Source organism: Cinclus cinclus, chromosome 5 (genome assembly GCF_963662255.1).
Source record: "Cinclus cinclus chromosome 5, bCinCin1.1, whole genome shotgun sequence".
NCBI lineage: Eukaryota > Metazoa > Chordata > Aves > Passeriformes > Cinclidae > Cinclus > Cinclus cinclus.
This window is the reverse complement of record NC_085050.1, coordinates 72,839,702-72,863,333: the sequence shown is the minus strand read 5'-3', so window position 1 is coordinate 72,863,333 and position 23,632 is coordinate 72,839,702. Positions and strand designations below refer to the sequence as shown.

The following is a 23,632-nucleotide window of genomic DNA, read 5'->3' as shown; positions in this document are numbered from 1 at the left end:
AGAGGTGTGAGGCCTGGCAGGGCATTTCCAAACAGCCTTTCCTATGAGCTGGGCTCTGTTTGGGCTCTGAGGTCACCTCTCTGGACTGTGTAGTAAACAATGCTGAGCTTGGGCGCAGAGCAGGAAATGAAACATTCCTGGAGATATAATTGGATTTTGCTATCTGAACCTTAGTAATCTGAAGCAGTTCAGTCTAAAGCAGAGAAACAGAGATACCGAAGTAAAATCAGGATGAACATAATGGCAGGCACAGAGATAGCAAGAGACCAAATTCTGGAAGGAGGGACGAGGGGTCCTTCTTATTACAAGATCAGCCCAAGTTCCCCCAGTGTTGGTTTTTTAAGACGGAGACTTCCAAGTGGCAGCTGGAGAACTGTCCAGAAGTCAGATGTACTGCATGATGCCAGGTAAGGTCAGACTGGCCACCTCCAGCCGAGCTGTGCTGGCTGACCTTCAGCATGGGAAATCAAATCCTATGCAGGGCTGTGTCCTTTAAGCCCAGTGGCCGTGCTGTGCTGGGACAGCAGCTGACATGCACCCCCCTGAGGGCAAGAATCTGCCTTGTCCTGGTGGGTAATCACACTGGGGAGCTACCAAAGAGGGAGTCCTGGAAAACCATGGACCTTATCACTTGGACAAGTCAGGCTCAGACTGAGCTCTTCCTTTTTCTTCCCTGTGGTGTAGGAGAGAGGAAAAGGAAGCTCCTGTCACCCTCATCACCTGTCCTGCTTACTACAGCGTTTCAGCACCCAAAGCAGAACTGCTGAATAAAATCAAGGACTTGCCAGAAGAAGTTGGTGAGGAAGAAGAGCTGCTGGACATCAATGAGAAAAAGGTAAATACGGCACACAGCACTGTTCTTTTGGTGCTCACATTCCTGAAATAATAATGAGCCCCAAAGTGAAGTGCATTTCTATTTCATGTCAGCTTTTGGCAGCACCCAAAATTGCATGGGAGCAACTGTGAAGCTTCGTTAGAGTGACCCAGGTTGTATAAGAGTGTTAATCTGAATTACTCACTGCCGATTGAGTACCAATCTTGCACCACCCTGAGGCGGGCCTGGAGCATACCAAATGCTGAGTGTACAGACTGTCAGGAGCAGTCCCTGTTCTGCAGCAAGGAAGGACAAGGGAGAGGTGAAGCAAGTTGTGCAAGGCCAGCTAGGGTTGGAAACAAGGACAGAGTCCAGCTAGTGTCTGCAGAGTGTAGGAGATGCTTTCCCAGGACTTTCCTCTTCAGTGAAGTCAGTTTACCGAAGTCTAAACCATGCCACACTGTCATGGGCAGAGTAACACAGCCCAGATTACATTTTCTGTTCACCACCTCTTCTTTCTATGGCCCTACACAGATTCTGGGTCACAAATACTCACTAATCAAAAGCATTTGCCCAGGGCCTTTGCCTGCTTCTTTCATCATCTGGCCCAAGACACTGCTTGTAGGCACCCAGCTCCAAAGGGAATGGCAGCCCTGCCACATCCATAGCATTACTTGGATTCCCTTCAAAATCTGCCTGCTCATACCAAGGTGAAAGGTGTGGAGTGACTGAACAAGACAAGGGTGCTGCACCACGAGCCTGCCACGGAGGGCAAGTCCCAGGCCTCAAAGGTTACATTTGCATGGAAAGCCAGAAAGAGATGGGAATGATTAGGCCCAGACAGTACAGTCTGGCATCTTTGCTCATGGTTGTGTGTGCAGAAACATTTGCACAGGCTTACCTGACAAGGGGCTCCTGAGGGTTACCTGAGAAGGCAGCTCCTCTGGGAGATCATTTGGATAAACCAAGTTCATTTCCACTGCAAGTATGGAAAGGAAAGGGAAGGGAAAGGGAAGGGAAAGGGAAGGGAAAGGGAAGGGGAAGGGAAAGGGAAAGGGAAGGAAAGAAGCTCTGTTGGCTGGTATTTGGGATTGCAGGAGAGTCACTGATTAATAAACACACCCCTAAGCCACAGGCCCCTCCAGCTCCCAGGCCTTCAGAACAAAGGTATCTCACTCTCAGGAGCTCCGTAGCCTCCTGCTGCAGTTGGAGGGCAAATCTCCTGGAGCAGGGAAGAACAGTTCCCAGCAGTTAATCTGCTTGAAAACTTGCTGAGGTTAATGCCAGACTTTGAGACCAACAACCCACAGAGTCCTGCCATAGAGATTTCTCCATACCACTGAACACTGGATCCTTCCATTGGCTCCTTTTGGGATTTGGTCCAGCAATCAACTTCTGAGGATCTTTTCTTTGGAAGGGAGCATTAGAATAGTAGCCCCAGGGAAGGGCAAGGGCTGGGTTTTGTCTCTGGGTGTTTCTCAGGGAAGAATACCCATAAAGGTGTTTTTGTTGACCCTTAGGAGGTGGGATTTAATGCCACCTTGGCTCCCTCTCTCCTGAGCTACCTGAGCTCTCCTGAGCTAGGCAGTGGAGGTCATTCCAGGGAGTGGATATCATTTTCAGGGAATATTACTGGCCTTTTGCTCAGCCTTGGCATGTGTGTGGAGCTGAGAGCAGGCTGCCGCGCAATGCAGGTCCAAGTGTTCCGTCTAGTGGTGCCTGGCCGTACAGAGCCATGTGCTCCCTGCTGCCAAAGCAGCCTGGGAACCCCACTGCCAGCCCACTCTGGCCACCAGGGCCAGCTCAGTGATCCCGGCCTGACCACTGCTGGAAAATCCTCCCTCCTCTGAAGCAGGACTGCCTCCTGCCTGGAATGACACTAAGTAAATCTTCGGTGTGAACGCTTCCTCGATGCCTCTGTGTGCGAGGCACTTGTTTGGTGCAGTTCCAGGTGTTTCAGGTGGGCTGAGGAGCACATCAGAGACATGGCTGCAGCTCTTTTCACTCAGAGGTTTTAAAGAACATTCTTCTGGGGGTAGCTGGGTATAAGAATAGGTGCACCAAATCAGAGATCTTTCTTATAAATGTTCACTGAACAAAGATATCCTCATGCAACCTGATGGGCTACTTGGGCTATCTCTGAGGGAGGGAATTTCAGTATTTTCTCTATTTCCTCCCTTCTTTGTCAGCTGTTGCTGACCTGACCCTGCTCCTCAGGAACTGCAGCCTTATCCTCTTGTTGTCATCACCCATACGAGCAGGGTGATGCTGGTAACAACCACTGTGGCAATGCTTCCCCTCCGACAGGCGGAGCTCATCGGGAGCTTGACCCACAAACTGGAAGTCCTGAAGGAAGCCAAGGAGGGCCTGCTTGAAGACATTAAGATGAATAATGCTCTGGGAGAGGAGGTGGAGCTGTTGATCAGCACGCTGTGCAAACCCAACGAGTTTGACAAGTACAAGATGTTCATTGGCGATCTGGATAAGGTGGTGAACCTCCTGCTCTCGCTCTCGGGACGCCTGGCCCGCGTGGAGAACGTCTTGAGCAGCCTGGGGGACAGCGCCAACAGCGAGGAGCGGGTAGGTATCCTATCATCGTCTGGACACAGCCCTGGGCTGCTCGGGGTGTGGGGCACAGCGCCACCAGCACGGCATTGCAGCGACCTCCAGGGGCTGCCGGGATGGAGCACAGGGCTCTCGGCACCGGCGGCAGCTCGGGCATTGTCCCTGCCAGTCTTAATCCCCGGCTGCATAAATGGCTGGGATCCTGCAGCCTTTCCCTGGACGCAGAGCAGCTGCGTTGGGGACTGCCACATTTTAACATTTTTGCGGTGGTTTTGAAACCAGGTTTTCCTGGTAGTTGTTGCTTTCAGGTGAAGTTCCCTGACTTTCTTGGAGCATTTTCTCTCTCCCATTGGCAAGGTCGTTCAGCATCCAGTTCAGGGGGGTTCACATCCACTCCCTAATGAGGAATTAATCCTCCTCTGCCAGGCTTTTGACCTCGCGTCTGGGAGCTTAGCAGCCATCCCCAGAGGTGGCAGGCGTGGTGCTGGGAGGAAGGAAAGGGGGATCAGGGCCTGTGGTGCTGCTGGTACTGAAGGGCTCTCTCTGGTGTGCAGAGTTCCCTGAACGAGAAGCGGAAGCTGCTGGCTGGCCAGCACGAAGACGCCCGAGAGCTGAAGGAAAACCTTGACCGTCGGGAACGGGTGGTCTTGGACATCCTGGGCAACTATCTCTCTGAGGAGCAGCTCCAGGACTACCAGCACTTTGTGAAGATGAAGTCTGCGCTCCTCATAGAGCAGCGAGAGCTCGACGACAAAATCAAACTGGGCCAGGAGCAGCTCAAGTGCCTGATGGAAAGTCTCCCCAGGGACTTCACGCCCAGGGATGCAGCAGCCGCAGCTGCCCTGGCTGCAGCACTTGCTACCTCCTCCGGGGTGGGTTGTAAAACACCTGCAGCAGTCTGTTCCTCACTCTAACCTGTCCCAGGTGGAGCTGGATACAGCCGTGCCCGAGTCCCTTTAATCCCAGGACATGGCAGATGGTCCTCTTCAAAGACAATGGACAGAAACAGGTCTTAACCAAGATTTTAATGAAGGAAAAAAAAAAAAAAGCAGTAATAAAGGTTTTATTTTCCTTTCCTTCCACCTCTGCTTCCTGGAAACTTAAATCATTGTGGAGGGAAATTTCCTCCTGCCAGAGATGAGGAAGATTCTCACAGGAATTAAACACATGATGTTTAATAAAAAACATTACCTCCTCCCTTCCCTCCCTTTTCTGCCTACCTGACACCTCATTAAATAATGAAGGATCTAAGAATGAAGCCTTAAAAATAAAACCAACCCATTTGACTGAACGTTATTGATATTTATATTTTTTCAAGAACAAGACAGAATGTGTAAGTTTTTGTACATACTCTAATCAGTTCTACTTTGTTCTGTATGTAGAAAAGACATTTAATTTTGTATTTTGTGAAGACCTTAACAAAAAGAGGGAACCCCAAAGATAGTCATGCAGTAGCTTGAAACATCTCATTGTGGTTTTGTTGCTGTTGTTGTGGTTGTTTTTTAATATAATAAAGGGCTACCAGAAGCAGCTTCACCCTGTTTCAACACGTGCTGAAGATACCATTAAGTGGCCATACAAAGGAAATTTTAGCCATGAAGATAAGAAATTTTTCCTCTTCTGGATCCTGCGATCCTCTGAGTCTGGAGTTCAAACATCTTTTATGGCAACCTGCATCTCAGGAGTCCAAGTTACCATGAAGCAAGGAATTCACTGTAGGAATGTGAGGGAAATTCTGCCTTTATTTTGAATAGTCATGGCTGTAGTCCGTGTTTCTGTTGCAGCCTGAGAGACTTCGCTGAGGTGTGACAGGAATCTCTACTGACGTGATTTATAGGCCCCTCCTTGAGTAGAGTTTCAGGGAAACAGTGGGGGGAGCTGTTTCAATCCAATCAACACATCTCATTTGCCCTAAAAGAATCCTATTCACTGCTGCCATTTAATTTATTAGATTTAAAAACATCTTCAATTCAGATTCTTTTTTTTTTTTTTTTTTTAATGCAGCCACCCTTTCATCTTATACTTACCAAAACAGCTCACAAAGACATGGTAGATCCAGGAGGTGTTTGTGCATTTTTTCTGTATTTTCCATTTAGTGAGTTCTTTCCTGCAAAATACAAATCCTGCCGTTTATCCCCAGGTCAGGAAGAGGCTCCATCCAAACAGGATCTGCCTGTTTACTCCAGGAACCCACATGGCTTCAGGGGAGCACCTCCAGCAAGTCTGGGGTGGATAAGGCAAGTCCTGTGTGTGTTCCCACAGTACACAGAAACATCAGCTAATGAGGCAAGTGATAGTCATTGATATTTTTATAACAGCTTGTATTTTCAAGTGAGAAATTAGTTAAAGCCACAATTTTTGTGGCAAGTGCAGATAAACTCTCTTTGCACAGTTTTGTTCAAAAATCAACCTCCTAACTGCAAAGTTTACTGAGTTTGGTAGAAGTACACCTTGATATGTATCTAAAGGTAATTAAACATGAGGCAAGGCTGAAGATTTACTTCGCAGGAAATATTTTACCTCTGGCTAAAAGGGGAGTGCATTCATTGCTCTTTATCCCACCTTGCTTTTCTCTTGTGGCCATGAAGCTAGGGGTTAATGGAAACTCAGAATTTCCCACTGATTACATGATTTCATGGGACAAGAATACCAGGGATAGAATTTTACCCTTACTGTCCAGTCCTTGTAAGCTTACTGACGGAAATCTGTATTTTGGGTCTGGCTACATGAGATTTTTAAAACTGAACCTGTATTGCAGTATCTGCTGTAGAGAAAGCCAAATACAGTGAGCCTGATAGGCTGTGCAACCCCTTCCACAAAACTCATCTCAGGGAAGGGGTTTTCTGCAGCCTGGCAATTTTTGCTCAAAATGAGCCTTATTTGTTATAACAGAAACATCTGGTTTGGATGTTAGTGTGGAATTCCCTACATCCCACCCTGCTACAGGGATGTTTGCCAGCCTGGGTGGCCTCTGTTTGTAGGTAGCAATGGGTGGGACTCCTTCCCATGTCATTTTGTGGTACCTGGGTCAAGCACCTTCTCCAGAGCTGTCTCCAGGTAAGTCATGGACTGCTGATGTGTGACAGCCACCTCCAGCTGGCTACAGGCACAGTGGGAAAGCACAGATCTCCCTTGGGTGACTTGAGGAAAACCCCAGTAAGGACAAAGCACTTACACTTGTGACACGTGGTACCAGTTCCAAGTAAAATCTTGTACAAAACCAAAACCATTATGTTACGTTTTCACGTTAGTTAGGAACAGCCATTTTCCTGGGTCAGCTTCCCTTAAATGTGTATCCTCAGTCAAAGCAGGCCAGCTCTCAGTAAGGCCTCACAAGTGCCAGGAAAATCTACTCATCCAACTTAAAATTGGCCTCTTTTTATCAGAGCCCTTGGGCAACTGACGGTCACAAGGAATTCACATCAGATGCTTTCCTCAAGACTAAACCTAGTAAAGAGTGTTTACATACCAAGGTCTGTTGGTTGTAAGTTTGCACACAAGGTCTTTTGTGAAGGTTACCTACAAAATTGGTCAAAGCCAGAGCACGGCAGCAGTTTCTGTGACAGTTTATCCATCATCTTTACAACTCGGCTGCTGTGATTGTTTAGGCTGGTAATTAAGAGAAGCAAGAAAAGCAGACTGGATAGCACTCCATACTCACTCCACATAAATCCTGTCCTTTGCAGAACAGGGAACAGAACAAGCTTTTTATCCAAGAGCTCCTGCTTTAAATCAGAGCAAACTGAGACACACCTGAAGACCCCATCCCAGCTTTCCCCATGCCTCATTGAACCACCCCCCGAGGCAGTGTTTACACAGGAGCCGTTTATCCCTCTGTACCCCTGCCGAGGAGATGTGTCCCGACTGTGGCACAGTGTCAGGCTTGGCTGCGTTCCCACAGGAGTGCTGCTCGTGCCTCAGCCCACGAACCAAGCGCCGTGCAGCTCTGCTGTGTTACGGGGTTTTTCTGTCCATGTGTTGCTGAACAATCAGCCTTTGTGTTGTGCAACTGGATGTGTGTCTGTGGCCAGCCTTTGTGCAGCCTGCTGCAGTGCCAAAACTCATTGCAAAAATCTGCTTTTTTCTTGCCTGTTTCAAGATGTCGGGGAGATGGAGCCAGCCAGGCTCAGCCCCCTCAGACAAGCTTGAGAGGGGTGCAAGTGTAGCTCTGCCTGCTTTGGGATTGGGAAAAAGGGTTTGTTTTCCCCTACATCATATAGAAAACAGTGTATATGTGAGCCAGGCAGCCTTTTCTCCTGTGGTTTGCAGCCTGACTCCGTGGCCTTCTGCTAGGGCTGCACTGAGAAGCGGGAGGACTTCAAGTGAGAAAATCCAGCCTTGCTTCTTAAATTCTTCTTTATTTTAGTAGTAAATGAACTTGGAGAACTGTAATGCAAAAGAAGAAAAAAAAAAGCAAAAACAAAACAAGGGCACAGTTCAGCTGGGGAGGATAAGAGCTGGTGAAAGCGTGATGGAGGTACTGCTCACGAGGTACTTGGGCTTTTGCTGAGGAAAAACACAACTGATTAAGAATAAAAAAGGAAAAAATCAACTCAGGATGAAATTGGAATATGAGAAACCGTGACAGGAGGTTTTGGGAGAGAAAAGGAGCCCTCAGCACAAGTTTCTCATGGCTCTTCCCGCCAAATTTTCGGCGGGAACCATCTCACCTCACAGAGAGCCCCCCCCCCCCCCCGCCATCTTAGGGGGCTGCTCTTGGTGAGGGGCTCTAGGCACCCAGCCCTCACCAACACCTCCAAAACCCCCCAGAAACCTCCCCAAAGCCCCCAGAAAGCCCAGCAGGGCTCCCTGCCCGCCCTCCCGCTGTGTTTGCATGGCCAACACCTGTGTGGCAATCAGGGCTCACTGGGGCAGCCGGGCAGGACGGGCCCTGAGGGACCCTGAGGCACAGCAGCAGGAGGACGAACAGCTCCGCCTGAGGCCTGCTGAGAAAAGGTGAGGAAAACCGTGGGGGTTTTTTTTCTCTTCATGGGGCAGATTGGTAGCACGCAGGATTGGGGGGTTCAGGGGGAAAACATTGCTGTTGTTCGGAAAGCAGAAATGTTCGGTTTCCCAAAGGAGGGAGTGTGCTGGCCTGTGGGGATGGGAGGGTGCCCACACCACGGGGGCCTCTACAGGGTAGGAGCTGCCCTGGTCACACAGCCCGGACAGGACAGGTACAGGGGCAGTGCCCGTCTGACCCACAAGGATATCCCACCCCAGCAGCATCCAACGGTGTGCCCAGCCCTCTGTGCCACGCTGGGGAAGGGGAATGGTGTGGTTATGGTTTGCTCTGTGCTGCCCCAGAGCAGTTATGGGGTAACCCAGCACGAGGTTTGAGGCTTACTTTGTGAAGTGAGTGGTGAAGCTCCTTTGGTTTGTGGAGCTGGGGCTGAGGGAGGAACATGGCAGGCACCTCCCACAGAACCTCCTCATTCTGTATGTGGCTTGTTGGTCCATTTCCTATGTGTATTGTTCAAAAGAGATTGTCAGGCGATGTTTTGTTTGTGAATTCCATGGGAAGCAACCTAGGGCTGCTCCTCAGCTTCCCTAGAACCCAGATCCTGGGTACACAGTGTCCTCTGACTGCCTTTTGAGGCTGTGACAATCAGTGGCAAATGCAGACTCGTGTAGCCACACTTGGATGGCCTATTTCTGTCGAGTGAAGTTAATGTGAACTGCTCAGGGAGAGGTTATTTTCTGAGAAGACAAAGCTGCTGGTCTGTCGTAGCCCTCATTGCTCTTTTAAGCAGTGCATGAGATTTTAATTCTTGTCTAATCTATTGCTGCCAAACTCATATTTTTTTACAGTTGGTTTTTTGTTCTCATCTTTTAAGGTGTGAGGTGAAGGCACCTATCACTTGATTTGTGTTGGTAAAATCATTTAGGTTAGAAAAGACCCTTCAGGTCGAGTGCAGCTGTGAACCTGACACCACAGAATCCACCACTGTGCCCCAAGGGCCACATCTCCACCTTTTCTAAGTACCTGTAGGCATGGTGACTCTGCCACTTCCCTGGGCAGCCTGCTCCATTGAAAAAAGTTGGTCTCACACCCAACTAAGTGTCTGTGTAATACCACAGCCTCACAGCTGTTTTGTGGGGAGGTTTGAGCTCCCATTTTCCCTGGCTGTGATGCTATGAAGAAACAAAATGGTGACTGCACACTGTGCAGGATTTAAATTCAAAAGAGAAAGAAGACCTGCAGCCTTTGGCCAGGTTGTGGTGCTTTCTGTTCTTCCCCACAGCAATCGGGGCTCAGGGTTCTCCCAGAAACCTTGACATGGATTCCCTGTGTGGTTCAGGAGAGCACACTTGACAGGGACAAGCATCACTTTGCCCTTCACTGTGACCCTCTCCTGAGCAGCAGGCCATGGAGTTCTGGCTTTCCCAATGGCTCTAGCAGGGGCCAAAGCCTTGTCACTGCTCCAGGGACCAGCCAGGGCACTCTGCATTTACTGGTGTCACTTAGAGGAGCAGGATTATTTATAGCTCCTGGACATGGGAGAAGAGACTCAAGCAGCAGGAAATGCTGGCAAAGGGGGATGCTTCCTTCCTACCCTTTCTCCTGAGTGGTGACTGCCTGTGCTAAAAAGCAGGATAAGGCTAATTAATTATTGTGGCAAGTCCAAGAGGGGTTGGCCCCCAGGAAGGTGCTGTTTGTACCGCAGTCAGGAACACTTGTGGCTAACCTGCCTGGCAATCAGGACTGCCAGCTTAAGGGCAAAAAATGGGATTAGCTTTATTCTTGACAGTTCTGAGACACTCAGACCTCACCTGACCAGGGCAGCCTGGAAAAGAGACACACACAGAGCTGTAAGCTCTCCTACAAGGCTACATCAGGGCCTTGCACTTTTTCAGTGTCACACACCTGATTGAACTTACCTTCAGCCAAGTTACGTGACAGAGCAAGAAACAAGACCAAAACTGTTCTCTTTTTCCCAACACCCTACCCCACGTAGCCTGCAAACCACAAAAATCCTAAGTCTTACTTGACAAGGCAAAGCACCAGCAAGACTTGTCTTTAGCTTTCCCTAATAAACACACCCAAGCCTCTAAACCCTTAGCTTCCCATCTCATAAATGATGGGGTGGCTGCAGGACAGGAACAAACCCTTCCATTATCCCTGCTCCTGCCCTGCAGTGCTGCTGATGTGAAGGCAGCCCCTCAGCCTCCCCATAATACTCCACTGTTGGGACACATAGGGGTTTGACAGGAAGGTCTCACAGATGGGTATGTTTAGCAGAAAGGTCTCTGAAGAAGGAATAGAAATGAAAGCAAGTTGTGATCTAGAAGAGAAGAATTGCTGAGCCAGTCTTACTGGATAACTAAGAAGGCAAAGGGTACGTTAGTATGTGAGTTGGAAGGGTGTTTTATGGCTCAAAGCAAAGGATAAATCCACCTCAAACTGAAGATGATTTTACCAAGCAAAAAGATTTCACAGGAAACAAGAATGCTGATATTGCAAGTAGAAACAAGATCTCAGAATTTTCCACTGCAAGAAAACTGAAAAAACAACTTCTAGCTTAAACTGCAACATAGTAACGTTTTGTGATTGGAATGTTAGTAGTTATGGTAGGCTGTAGGTAATAGTAGAGGTATTGACTGGTTGTTAGATACTAAAAGAAAAGTGTATAATGCATTGTAACCAGAACTAGAGTTGTCTTCAGACAAGCCTTCAGCTGCGGCTGACAGCTGTAGGTTAGGCTCTTGTCGCCCAGGACCCGTGAATTGCTGCACGGTCTGGATAGAATAGGCAGCATCCCTGTTCCAGCTCCTACGCTCCCCAGAGGGGTGTTGCCCTGCCCAGGCAGCTGGCCCAGCCGCGGAAGCAGCGGCTGTGCCGAGATGAGCCGGCAGGGATCCCATCGCAGCCCCCCAGCAGCTGGGTTTGGCTAAGGAGGCCTCACCTGCACAGGCTGTTAGCGGCTGAGCCGCCCTGTCCAGGCTCCCAGTTCCGCACGGCATGCAGGACTTCCTCACTTCCCATCGGGTCCTCAAGTGCACAGCGGTCCCAGCTCCAGCCCTGTCTTGGGTCAGCACGACCAGCAGGCTGTGGGGAAAGAGCAGTAGCAGACACGCTCCAAGGCATTGCATGAGCACGGAGCTTGTAAGCACAAGAGACTTACGAGGCGCTTTTCCTTCCTCATCTGCCTAACTGCAGTGAGTTGTGTTCAGCGTACTCAGGATTAAACGCCCAGGTAACTCTGTTGTGTAGAGCCCTTTAGCAGGGAAGCATTCCAGACACTGACCCACAGACAGCCACCGGGTTTGTCACGCATACCTGACGTGTTGCTCAGCCCCTGACTTTATGGTTCCTGATCTTCTGGCAGTGTCAACACCTCAAGTCTTTAGCACCAAGGACAGCCTGGATTCTCTCAAGTCAGTCCTAAGGTTTCTGTCAGGCTGCACCTTTCATTCCACTTTTTTTCCCCAGCAAGTGCAGGTAGCCCAGCCTGTCTACTCTTCAGCTACACCAGTGCCAGCCTTTAATGCACACAACTGCTGAGCAGGTTTTGGGAAAGCAGAGGTCTTGGCAAGAGCAGAAGCCGTGACCCTGTGTTACCTGTCAGTCCCCCATCCCCAGCAGGGAGCAGCATTTAGTGGTCAGAGGTGGCACAATGAGCACCCAACATGCACTTGTTCCTGGCTGGGACTAGTCCTACACTGCAGAAACCAGACAGGGAGTGCTCAGCAGGGTGAACGGAGCAACTACTGCTCAGGCAGCTTCACTCACAGACAGTCAGGCTTTGCCACGCTCGTGCCTAGCTCAGTACCACTGCAAGGCTGCAGTGGAAGGAGGAAAATGGCTGGATGCCCATGCCCTCCTTGCCCACCCCCATAGCACACAGAGGAGCAAGCAGATTAGAGCAGGAAACAGCAGAGGAAGCAGCCATTGCAAGTTTTGGTTTATTTCACTGCACAAGGGTCAGAAAACAAAACAAGCCAAGCTATAGCTGTTAGCTGAACTTAATGGCTTTGACTTTGAAGTCACCCTCCACTGCCAGGTATTCAATTTTCTCCATGCCCAGGCGATTTGGGAACTTGAACTCTGCCTCGGGCAGCTTCACCGTTGCCTCAGTTTCATCGAAGGAGATGCATATCTGTAGAGAGCCATGAGAGGGAAGGAAGGAAGGAAGGAAAGAATGAAGGCTGACACATCACAGCTCCCAGGCTTTGCTCCCTCCCCAGTGCCTCCAGTCTGGGTGCAGGACAGGCGAGGTGGCTGCTGCTGCCAAGGCCATGCTCAGCAGCTCAGCCTCCCCCCTGCCTAGCAGAGGCATAGAAGGGAGAAAGCTTCTGCAGCTGTGGGATGAGACAGAGCCAGGCTCAGTCCCAGCTCAGTGCTGTCACTGCTCCAAGGTGCAAGGCCTCCAACAGGAGCCCAGAGTGGGGCACTCAGCACACATGAGCTGCTGGGCATTGACTCGGACAGCACAGCTTCAGACACTTCCTTGGTTTTAGCTGCCAGCCTCTTCCCCTGTGGCTCACTCCCCTTTCCATGCTTGCTCCTTCTGCACCGGGGAGGCACAGGGCAGCATTAAAAAGCTGTGCCCTTGGCCCCTCAGTGCCAGGGCCTTTTACACACCCCTGTGGCCTCACCTCAACCTTGTCGCCCTGCTGGAAGGGAAAGTCAGCCTTCCTGTCCTCCTCTCCCCACGTGCCATCCTCCTTGGAATTGCACACGATGGTGTTAACATCGCCGTGACAGTCAAAGCGAGGGTTGAAATGCAGCATGAGGGTGTGGCTGTCCTTCCCGACGTTCACAGCAAACCTGGGGAAACAGAACCAGTGCACAGAGGGTGCCAGTGCAGCAGCTCCAGCTGCCAGTGCTGGCAAGCTGAGCACAGCAGGAGCTCAGGCTTCCCCCAGTGCCCCAAAAATCCATTCACCACCTCACTCACCCTTTGGCATCAGACTCGATCTTCCCTTTCACCTTGATGCACTCACCAGGCTCAACATCCAGCTGAGTAACAACCAGTCCCTGCAGGGCCAAACCACAGTTAGTCTATCCCAAGGCAGGGCTTCCAAAGGGCACAAAGCAGCTCTGGCAGACCCAAACATGAGTTTTGTGCTAGAGGAAGGGTTGAGTCAGTCCACCTGCCTGTCCCACAGGCATCTCCCACTCCCCTAAGCAGTATCAGGTGACAAGGAGCTGTGGTGGGTTGGCCCTGGCTGGATGCCAGGCACTCACCAAAGCCGCTCTGTCACAACTGGATTTGGGGGGGAGAAAATACAACAAAAGGCTCATGAGTTGAAACAAAGACGGGAACAAGTCAGTCCCTCACTACTTACTGTCACAGGCAAAATAGTCAACTTGGCGAGATTAATTGAATTTATTACCGATTAAAATCAGAACAGGATAATGAGAAGTACAATAGGCCTTAAAAATGTCTTCCCCTCAGTCCTTCCCAGCCTCTGCCTCTTCCCCTTCAGTGGCACAGGGAGACAGGGAAGCGGGGTTACAGTCACTTCATCACAGGGTGTTTCTGCCACTGCTCCCGGAGTTTTCCCCTGCTCTATGTGGGTCCCTCCCAAAGTCCTCCGTGTGAGCTACAGCTCTTCAGCAGCTGCTCCAAGATGGGTCCCTTTCCCCGGGGTCACAGCCTTTTTTGGGCATCCCTCCACTCTGCAGAGAATCCTCCCTGGGCTGCAAGTGGCTTTGTGCCTGCCTGTTGACATGCGTGGGCTGCAGAGGGACAGCTGCCTGGCCATGGCCTTCACCACGGGCTGTTATCACAGAGGCATTCCTGCCGTCGCTGATGACTCTGCCTTGGCCATCCCTGTGCGTCCGTCCTGGACCCTGCTGGCCTTGGCTCTGCCCGACACAAGAAGGGGGACCTTCTTGGAGCCTCTCACAGAAGCCGCCCTGGTAGCCCGCCCTCCCCCCGCTCCGTTACCAAAACCTGGCCACACAAGCCCAGTGCAGAGGCAACTCACCGGCTGCTGCAGCAGCAGTGTACGGAGCTACAGTATTGTAGTGCAGACAGTCCCGCTACACTTACTGAGCTACTTCACACGTGTGCCGGTCAGGGAGGGAGGCAAACTGCAAATCACTTTGCTTGGGCACTGCCCCCCAGCCCCCTGGCGCTGTCCTTGCCCTCCTGCCTGCTCCCTGCTCTGCCCACACACAGCCCGCTGAGCTCAGGGTTCCTCGAGTCACTCAACTGCTTATCCCCCCGGCACTAACTCTGCCTCCTGGCTCTGGAATGCAGCCGCTGAGCCCGGGGTCTTTCGAGGAAAGGAAACCTGCGGGGGTTAGAATACACTGCCAGCTTGCTTTCCTCTCCTGTTGCACTAAGAGTTAACCCACTCCTGCACCCAAAAGGCATTTTTCCGGAATAAAAACCACACAGATTAAGGGGGGAAATTTATAAAGAGTCTGGAAACTGTAGGGTTGCAAATGGGCCCAAACCTTTAGAGTACTTGAGAATATAAACATTGCTCAGCTTCCCCACGTAGGTAACATGCTAGAGAAGAGAAGAAACACACCTGGACATCCCTAACTATTCCTCCCATAGCCATGTATCAACCTCGCATTTCCTCTCGGCTAATCCTCTTCTCCTACCTCTGGCACCACTCCCAAACCCCACGGGCAGCCCAGCCGTAGTCCCAGCGCTGCAGGGCACATCACGGCGGCTCGCAGGCGGCACTCACTTTCTCCATGCTGCAGACACCAGCCCCGAGCCCCTTCTCCGAGCAGCAGTGACGCAGCGCCGAGCTCCAGCAGCTTAACTCGCTCGGGCAGCACCATCACATGATCGGGGGGAGGTGAAGAAGGGCATTGTTTGATTGATCGCGGCTGCTGGGGCCGGAGCTTCCCAGCCATTGACACCTCTGGTGACACTGTTCTTTGCAGATGGTTTGTCTGCGATGTTAAGGACTGGTGATTGCTCCTGCGTGATCTTAGAAATCCTTACTGTGAGCTCTCCTAGCTGCTCTGCAGCGTCTCTTGGCTCCGGTCCCAGGAGCCGGAGTGGTGCTCTGTGCTGGGGGCGAGGTGGCTGCTTTTTGTTGAGCGGTCCGTGTCTAAAACCAGGGATGGGAGTCCTCGTGCTCTTGCTGCCGAGTGGCCGCCTCTGTGGGTAGGGGTGGGTGTGCTCTCCCAGCCCAGGCTGGTGCCTGTGAGGAGCCTGGACTGGCGGGAGACTCTGGCTACAAAGCCTCGCTGCTTGCAGTTAAATGAAATTAAAAATGGAATGAAAGCCGAGGGCTTGGTACAGCCCATGTCAGCATTTCAGCAGTGCCTAAAAGGTTAAGGTTGGTGGTGTGGAGCTCTAAGTAGATGTGAGAATCCAAGCTGAGGCTTTTGAAAAGTAACACGGCCTCGCTGGTTCCATTCCAGTCGCAAAAGCTCCGGTGGGAAAAGAGAAATGCTTTGGTAGGGGAGGAAGAGGCCGGGCAGGGTTTTGTGCAGGAGAGGAGGCTGCTATCCCAGAGATTGCCCAGCGCCCGCCATTCCCGGTTCCTGTGCCCCAGGAAGCACCGGCCGTGACTGCCCCGAGGCTCTGTGCAGGGCAGGGAGGTGAAGGGGGAGCGGCTGCAGCGGGGCCGTGTCGCTGCATTGGTTTATACCTCTGCGTGTGCTTTTGCAGGGTCCTCGGGCCTCTGTGCCTCAGTTTCCCTGAGGCCTGAAGTGGCGCTGAGGACACGCAGCTTCCCAATCCTGCCTGTAAAGCCGCAGAGAGAGCCGCTGTGTAAGCGCGGTGGGCTCCTTGTGGCTGAGCCGTGGCCAGCCCGGACGCCTCACAACACGGTGTGGGAACCCGTGGCTGGCTGGTGGTGGGAAACACGCTGCCCTGCTGGAACTTCATTGGAGCTGTTGCAGGAACAGCATCCTGACTCCTGATGCCATCCTTTGCCCCAGATATCCCCCACACCTAAATCAGAACATTCCCGTGACATTTCAGCCAAGCTGATCTGCATTTGAGCTAAAAAGTCACAAGCTCAGATTGCAGCCCTGTGACTGGGGTGCATAAAAGAGGACAAAATGCTGACTGAAAGTGCTGTAGGGAAAATCCTGCACATGCTCTCACCTGCAGCTAACTCCCTGACCATCCTATGCACACGCAACAGCCGTGCAGAAGTCAGGAGTTAGCTGTGGGAGCAGAGATCATGCAGGTAGCAAATGCCACTGAGAGCAAACCCCCTCCACGGAGAGTTTGGAGCAATCCCAAGTAATTCCACCTTAAGTTAGCCCCCTTCTCCAGCGGCGTTAGCCAGCATCACGTGTTAGGGACGGGCTTTATCCGCCTGAGCTCCTCGCCTGAGTTACTGTGCAGTTGTTCCCCGGTCGCTGGCACGTGTGAGGGGTTGATCAAATTCCGTTTGGTCGGTTGGGTTTGTGTATTTGTTTTCCTTTCAGCTCTGTGAAATCCCTGGAGACTTCTGTCCTCCTTTCAGTGCTGGACTCTCTGACTCCCGATATGCACGTTCTGTGTGAGCTGCTCTTCTGGCCTGAAGTTTCCTCCTCCGTCCTTCAGACAGTCTATTACCTTTCTAATACCACAGGGAGACTGGCCTGTTTGTTGTCCTTGAGTGCTCCGCACTGGTTGGTTTGGCAGCAAAACCTTTGGTCTTTTGATTTAAAGCACTCCTTGTCGTGAGCTCTGTGCAATCAGCAAGGTGTTTCTTGTGGGGCTACAGTGTTTAATCCCAGGGATTAAGTGGAAGAAAGATACGGGACACATGGGTGTCTTTCCCCTTGAGAGGGCTGGTAAAAGAAGGCACCACTGGCCAACCCCAGCCGTCAGGGATGATCCCAGCCTCCCTGCACAACGTGAGGCAAAGTACACCTTGGAACTCCCGCAGGGATGGAACTCACGCACCCACAGTCCCCGTGCACCCACAGCAGGCAGGCAGAGGGTTGGGCTGTGTTTCAAAGGCCTGGGAGAGAAAGGGAGAGGCACTGCTCTATGCAAGCCCCTCTCATTCCCCAGCTCCAGCAGGGGATGTTCTGAGAAAAAATCCTGGGCAGAAGAGCCCAAGTGAGCCCTGCCTGGGTTGTTACAAGGGCCTTGAGGGAGAGTATCAGGGCACACACAGTGCAAGTGTTCCCATTTCTGGTGTCACCTGCTTTTGGAGGAGAGTGTTGCACCCACGTGGCAGCTCTGGCAGAAGCTGGGAGAAGAGAGTCATCTCCTGCTCATCCAAAGGTGATGCACAGAAGAATTTTCAGCTCTGGGGAAAAGGAAGGCTGGTCTCCCAGTGCTTGACCTTGCAGGCTTGCTTGTGGGTACAGGGTCCTGTCCAGCACCAGGTCTCCAGCCCAAAGTCTTAATTCATCTCTTGGTTTGCACATGCTGATGGCAGACAACTGGCCAGCCTGATTTCCTTATAACTCCCTAGTAATGTCCCAGATTTGCTTGGGAAGCAAAGGGTGCAGCAAGATGAGTGCTACTCTTCTTAATCTGTGGTGAGAAAATATAGGTCCTAGCCACTGGCCAAGTCACATCCCTGGCTAATCAGTGCTGTCCTTAGAAATGGTTTTCCCCTGGTTTGGGAAGGGCTGAGGACACACCCTGCTGCTGGCTCCCCCAAGGACCAGGGTGTGACCCGGGGTGCAGAGGCTGCTGGCTGCTCAGTGCCCGTGCCTGGTTTGTGTGCGCTGAGCCCGTACACACTGCTGGATGTTGGTGCCACACATCCCGGGTCACTCATGGCTACAGCTGAGAAAGAGCCCTCACTTCTTGCACTAAGAGCCAGCAGAAGCTTTCTCCTGCCTTGGAGAAGGCATCCAGCCCCGGGGCCAGCACAGCAATTCTGTGCATGCCCCACCCTGGGAGGGCAGCACTGCTTCAGCCACTGCCCCTCCATCGCTGACACTGACCAAGCAGGGAGAGCTGCTCCAATCCGAGCACGGTGCTGGTAAAATAAGGACAGGAGAAACCCCTCACCCTTTCCTAGTGTGGGAGAAAGCTTTCGGTTTGCTTGAAGGCAGGGTTTGTTTTTTCACTTTGAGTGGGGAAGATTTGTTCTTGTCTCTGTAAGCTCGTTCTCAGTTCATCAGACAAAGGCTGCATCTTTCTCTCGGGGCTTTAGGGAATATTTGTGTCTGTACTGTGGGGATGGGGTTCTGTTCTGAGCAACAGCCCCTGGTTACTCTTACAACCCAAATATTATTCTATTGCGGCATAACAGATATATACATTGTATTTCTATATACACTGATGGGCTGTTTTCTCTCTCTTGGGATATCTGGGGACTTGAACTTAAGCAATCCTCTGCTTCTACTGTTGAAGAGTCTGGTTTTCTCTGTTGCTACCACAGCACATAAGTTTGTCTCATCTGAGAAATTTCTGTGTTTTTGCTTGGGTAGTCATGACCCGAAGAAGAGTTTAGTTGCACACAGTTTCCCTGGACCCTTCTGCAGAGCTGGCTAAAACAATCTTCTCACGACCATGCTATCTCCCAGCCCTGTGGTATCCTTGGGAGAAACTCCAAGGCTCGGCTGGATACCACAGAGGAACAGAGCCAGACTCTCAGGAAGAAGTGCTCTTGAAAGACAAAGTGATTCAAGGATCCACAGTCCAGTAGGCAGGAGGGAGAGAGGCACTCCCAGAGCCTGCTGGCACCCAGGCTCCCAAAGCACTTCCTCCCAGGGAATTTGTGCCAGGAAGGTCCAGTGTGCACTGGATACCAGCTGGGGTTGCAGGGCCACATGTCACTACAGCGCTTTTATCCCTGAGGGCTTCCTGATTTCAGCTTTCCCTACATTAAAAGGGAAGCACCTCTATTCCAGGTTAATTATAAATTAAGTTAATTATAAAGAACTTCTTGTACTGTCACAAAGTGATGAAAGGAGTTTGTTGATTGTGTCACTGGAATTTAAAGTATGTCTCCTCATTTTATTTCCCTCATTAACACTGACCCAAGCTGATAATCCATGTGGTTGTGTCATCTCTCAGTGGGTTATATTTAACTAGAGCAAATTGTTAACTACCCAGGAGAACTGGGCCTTTGTTTTGTTGGACTCACTTCACTTTGGCACATGCCTCCTTAACCTTGTAAGTTTGCAGGCAGCAAACGCCTCACCTCAGAGTTTACTGTCTCATCTGAAAGGAGCTGTTTGCATTTGTTCCTCACTGGATGTCCCTGCTACCCTAAAGTTAACAATCTAGGTCCATCTTTCCCTCCCCTTTGCGGGTCACCAGGGATCTCAGTCAAGCAGCTGTTGCAGTGGGAACTCCTAGCAGGGCCCAGGGGTTAGTGACCCTTCAAGTTTCCTGGAGGTCTGTCACCTCGGGCAGCTCCAAGAACTTGTTTTTCTTAGCAGCACATCTGTTTACTTTACCTCTGTGACCACACTGCAAATTTGAGCAGCAGGGAACAGACCCTGGAACACTTTTCACCAGGATGTTGGGGCAGGATAAGCAGCACTTCCCAAACCTTACGTGTTCCTGTGGTCTAGCCCCAGACAATCTGGGTTTGGTTTGCACCTCGTGGTCAGCTGCAAGGGGACTTGTTTCGGGGCTGAAGATGGGGACCTAGGCATTTTCCTCTCCTTAACCCGCTGAATAAAACCCGTAGAGGCTTTTAAGGTGTCCACATGGAGGACAGGAGGTGAGGAGAGATAAAAGTGAGTGTGCCTGCATTGCCCTCCACAGGGTAATTCCAGCAGTAGAGCTGGAATCTGGACCCCATGCAAGTGAAGCAAGGTGTCAGTGAAAAAGTGATCCTCACTGGAGCAAGCCTTCTGAGGGGCTTTCATCTTGAACTGAGGTGGCTGCTCCAGGCTGGGGTTCTAGCCTTTGTTTTGTTTCCTCTTCATAAATCAGCTGTTATTACATACTGCCACCCATAAAGTCAAAGCTCCCGGGGTTTTGCCAAGTAACCTGGGATGCTCTTCTGAAAGATTTGCCCCATTCCAGGCCTCAGGACTGGATCTGTGTTGTCGTAGTAGACACATCCAGGACATAGTAGACACGTCTGTTGGTCCTTTAATATTATCTCCTTAGGACTGTAAAGCTTTATTTTCCTTATATCACTCTCATTCTGTAAAACCTGCAAGGCAGAGGTTTCCCTTGGACTGAAAGACAGTGAAGCAGTTTCTTGTTTTGTGGCTTTGCTCTACTTAAAGGAGGAAAACCCCTCGCAGTGACTTTGGGCAGGGTGGGACCAGAGTCCACAAAAGCATTTCAGCAACCTTAGGTTAGACTGCTTTATCAGAGCTCTTTTCTAGCCTGACATAGCACATACAGCATGCCAGGGTGGCTTAGAAACTCGAGCCATCTGGAGTTCTTTCCCACAAAAACATGTGTGTGCCAGAATTGGTCTCCTTTGAGCCACCCACAGTGAGAAGGGATTGTATTTAGGCCGGCTCAAGTTTCTTGAATTCAATTTTCGGCAAGAGAAAATGGTCGGCAAGTATTTGAAAAATGCCTTGGAAAGAACACACTGATTAAAAATGTAACCATCTTTGAAGAACATTAACAGGATCCCTTCTGAGCCACCAGACACTGAAGAGCCATCAAAATGATATCTGAGGTGAAGTTCCTTCCTCTTCCTGCTACCTTCTCCCCGAGAGGTTTGTCAGCCGGATTTAGGGTTTACCTGAAATGATTCATGAGTCACGACGACTCCCTTAGCCGACAAAACAGCTCTGACTTCTCTGGCTGTTGAGGTGCAATAAATGAAGAGACACTCAGGTTTAAGACTGAAGTGCTTTATACAGCAACTGTAAAAGAGTATCAGGTGCAGGCAGGTCATTTGATTGTCTCCCATTATTCATCAGGGGCCATTTCACAGGGTGGCATCTCATCTGATAGGTCGTGGTGATCTTGGCTGGATTCACGAAAGGATTCTGGCCACAGCGTGGTGAAGCAAGGCAGCGGTTCAGAGCCCTGAGCACTGCAGCATGCAAGGAAAAGGGAGAGCAGATGGGATTTGTCACCCCCGCAGGAAGGGCTGGGAGAGTGTGAGTGATGGCAAAGGCCCAGCCGTGCCTCAGTCCCATGGGAGAGCACAAACCCAAGCGGCTGCCCTAATGCAGCAGCCGGCAGAGGTGGCAGCTCCACTGAGACTCTGCCCTCCCACGGCAAGTGAGAGTCTGCCCAGCGTGAGCTCAGCCCCAGGGAGGGAGCAGCCTGGCAGCTGGGCTGCACGCATCCCACAGCACCTGGGGACACGTCGGCCCGAGGACGGGCAACGAGCATGGCATGCCTGCAGAAGTCCGCAAGATCCCAAAATCCAAGGGAGCGCCGCTGCGCCGGCCCTCCCCTTGGGCCACAGGCAGGGGCTGGGCTTTGCAGATGTCATGCCTGATTTCATGGACATACAGATCCACGGCTGACTGCTGCTCGTCTCCACCAGCTGAAAAGTCACTCAGCATTAAATCTACAGGCAGCCACTGTAAGGAACAGCAATCCTGGGCTTCTTGTGAGGCAGCAGTGAGAAACCATGGAGAGGGCAGAGTTGCAAGATCTTTGATTGAATCATCTACTCTCTACTCATCAAGGAGAGAGGCAAAGAATCCAAATCACATGCAAATAACTCCAGAGCTCAAGCATCTGCATTCCCCCTGAGCATGCCACTCACCATGTGACTAAACCAGTTCTAGTGTTTATGCAAAGAAAAATGTGCAACTTCCCTTGGCTATGCCCATCTGTGCATCTTAACCTGCAGGCGAGACTGCCAGGCTTAGTGACCTCCTGGAGATGGTGTTTATTAAAGCCACTTGCCTGGAAGCCTCCCTGCTTTGGCAAGAGCATTTCATTCCTCCTTTTTCCCTTTAGAACACTCCCGCCACATCCAGTCAAGGAGACGCACGACTCTGTCTGGTGCCATGCCTTGGCTCATTTTTGTGCAGATGTGTTTGGATTTCTACGTACCCTGTGCTGTGGAAGAGCATTTGTCATGCCCCCTCTGCAGGAGCCTGTCTTTACCTGAGGGGTTTCTGAGGGGTTATGTCAGCTTCTTGCACTCCCTGTGAGCTCAGATCTCCTTCCTCCTGCCCTGGTACATTCCTTGCCTTTGCCTGTGGACTGCAGTGACCAGGACTCAGCTGCGGAGAACCCATACAGGTTAGCAGCCTTGTGGCTTATACAGCTCTAGCAGAAGGTATGTTAAAACAACAGTGAGGCTTTACATTTTTTGCCACTGATGATAGGAGTCAAACAGAGCTGGAAACTCAGGGTAGGTAATTTAACACAAGGAAGGAAAAGAATGAGATTATTTTTTAATGCATTGTAGTGTTCCACACACGTTTTCTTATGTAAGAGTTAATCCCCTTCCAGTGTTTGCATTTCACACTCTCCAGTAATATTCAGCATGTGCCCAGCAGAGGTCTTCCTGCCTTCGGGGTGACTCGATGCCACTTGGCACAAGGCACTGGCAAGGGACCCAGCCTGGCTCAGACACAGAAGGCAGTGCAGCCTTGGGGGTCAAGGCAGGGTCACAGCACAGAGTCCCACCTTGGTTCCCCAGGCCGTGGATGAGGGCAGAGCCTGGGACACTGGTGTGGCCAGACAGGGATTTGAAGCAATCAATCCACAGAGATAGGCAGGCTTTCCCTTGGGTGAGGAGAGCTGCAGGAGTGGGAGCCAGCAGCGGTGCAGGGGAGGGATTGCTGCTGTCCCCAAGCTCGGCACAGCCTGCACCAAAGCCCTGCAGGCTGCAAGTGAGCAGCAGCCTCTGCTTCTCCCTTAGCCCCGCTGTCTGCCCTGGCCACCAGCAGGCTTGAGGACAAACGCTGCCCTCATCCTTATCAGCTCCCTGTTTGGTTCTAGGGTCACTTTAGATACCATCACCCGACAGTGTGAGAGCCACTGGGGAGATAAGGAGGGTGCAGTGTTTGTGAATGGGATGGAGGGAGCACAGCTCTTCATCCCTGTAGCAACAGCACTCCCCGTTAAGGCCTGGGAAGTACTTCTTGTCCTCTCCCAGAGTGAGACTCACTCAGACCTTCCCATTTCCCTTACACATTCTGTGCTATTTACCGGTGGCAGGCACCTCCCACGTGGACTTTGGACAGCCTGCAATAACACCTGCCCTGTGCTTGGCTCTGCAAGGCTATTTGTTCCCTGTGGAATTACTATGGGACTCCAGGTCTGTGGCATGCACCAATTCAAATTCTTCTAATTCCTAGTGCCACTAAAATATTCTGGACTTCATTAAGGTCTATAGAATACCGCTTCTGGTATCAAATTTATCAGAACATTCCTTCACTCTAGAGCTGTGACTCAGGAAGGCCAAAAGAAAATATTTAAACTGAGAGCTCTCCTTACAGAGGCCCCGCAGCAAGGGGAAAGCTGCTGG

General features: G+C 51.1%; 2 protein-coding genes across 2 annotated transcripts in view; one reads left to right on the top strand and one right to left on the bottom strand.

Annotated features, from left to right (window-relative positions):
* The window catches only part of SHROOM3 (shroom family member 3), a 110,631-nt gene extending 106,037 nt beyond the window's left edge, over window positions 1–4,594 (top strand). The window contains exons 9-11 of the mRNA XM_062494055.1: window positions 685–835; window positions 3,122–3,394; window positions 3,934–4,594. Coding sequence (XP_062350039.1) covers window positions 685–835; window positions 3,122–3,394; window positions 3,934–4,293 — 784 coding nt within the window. The 3' untranslated portion in view covers window positions 4,294–4,594. The remainder of the gene's footprint in view (window positions 1–684; window positions 836–3,121; window positions 3,395–3,933) is intronic.
* A 7,742-nt stretch (window positions 4,595–12,336) lies between these two features.
* On the bottom strand, window positions 12,337–15,131 carry LOC134044712 (16 kDa beta-galactoside-binding lectin-like). Its single transcript, XM_062494054.1, is given in 5 exon segments — window positions 12,337–12,480; window positions 12,980–13,151; window positions 13,282–13,361; window positions 15,035–15,080; window positions 15,082–15,131. Coding segments are annotated over 5 exon segments (492 nt in total).
* Window positions 15,132–23,632: the final 8,501 nt, after the last annotated feature.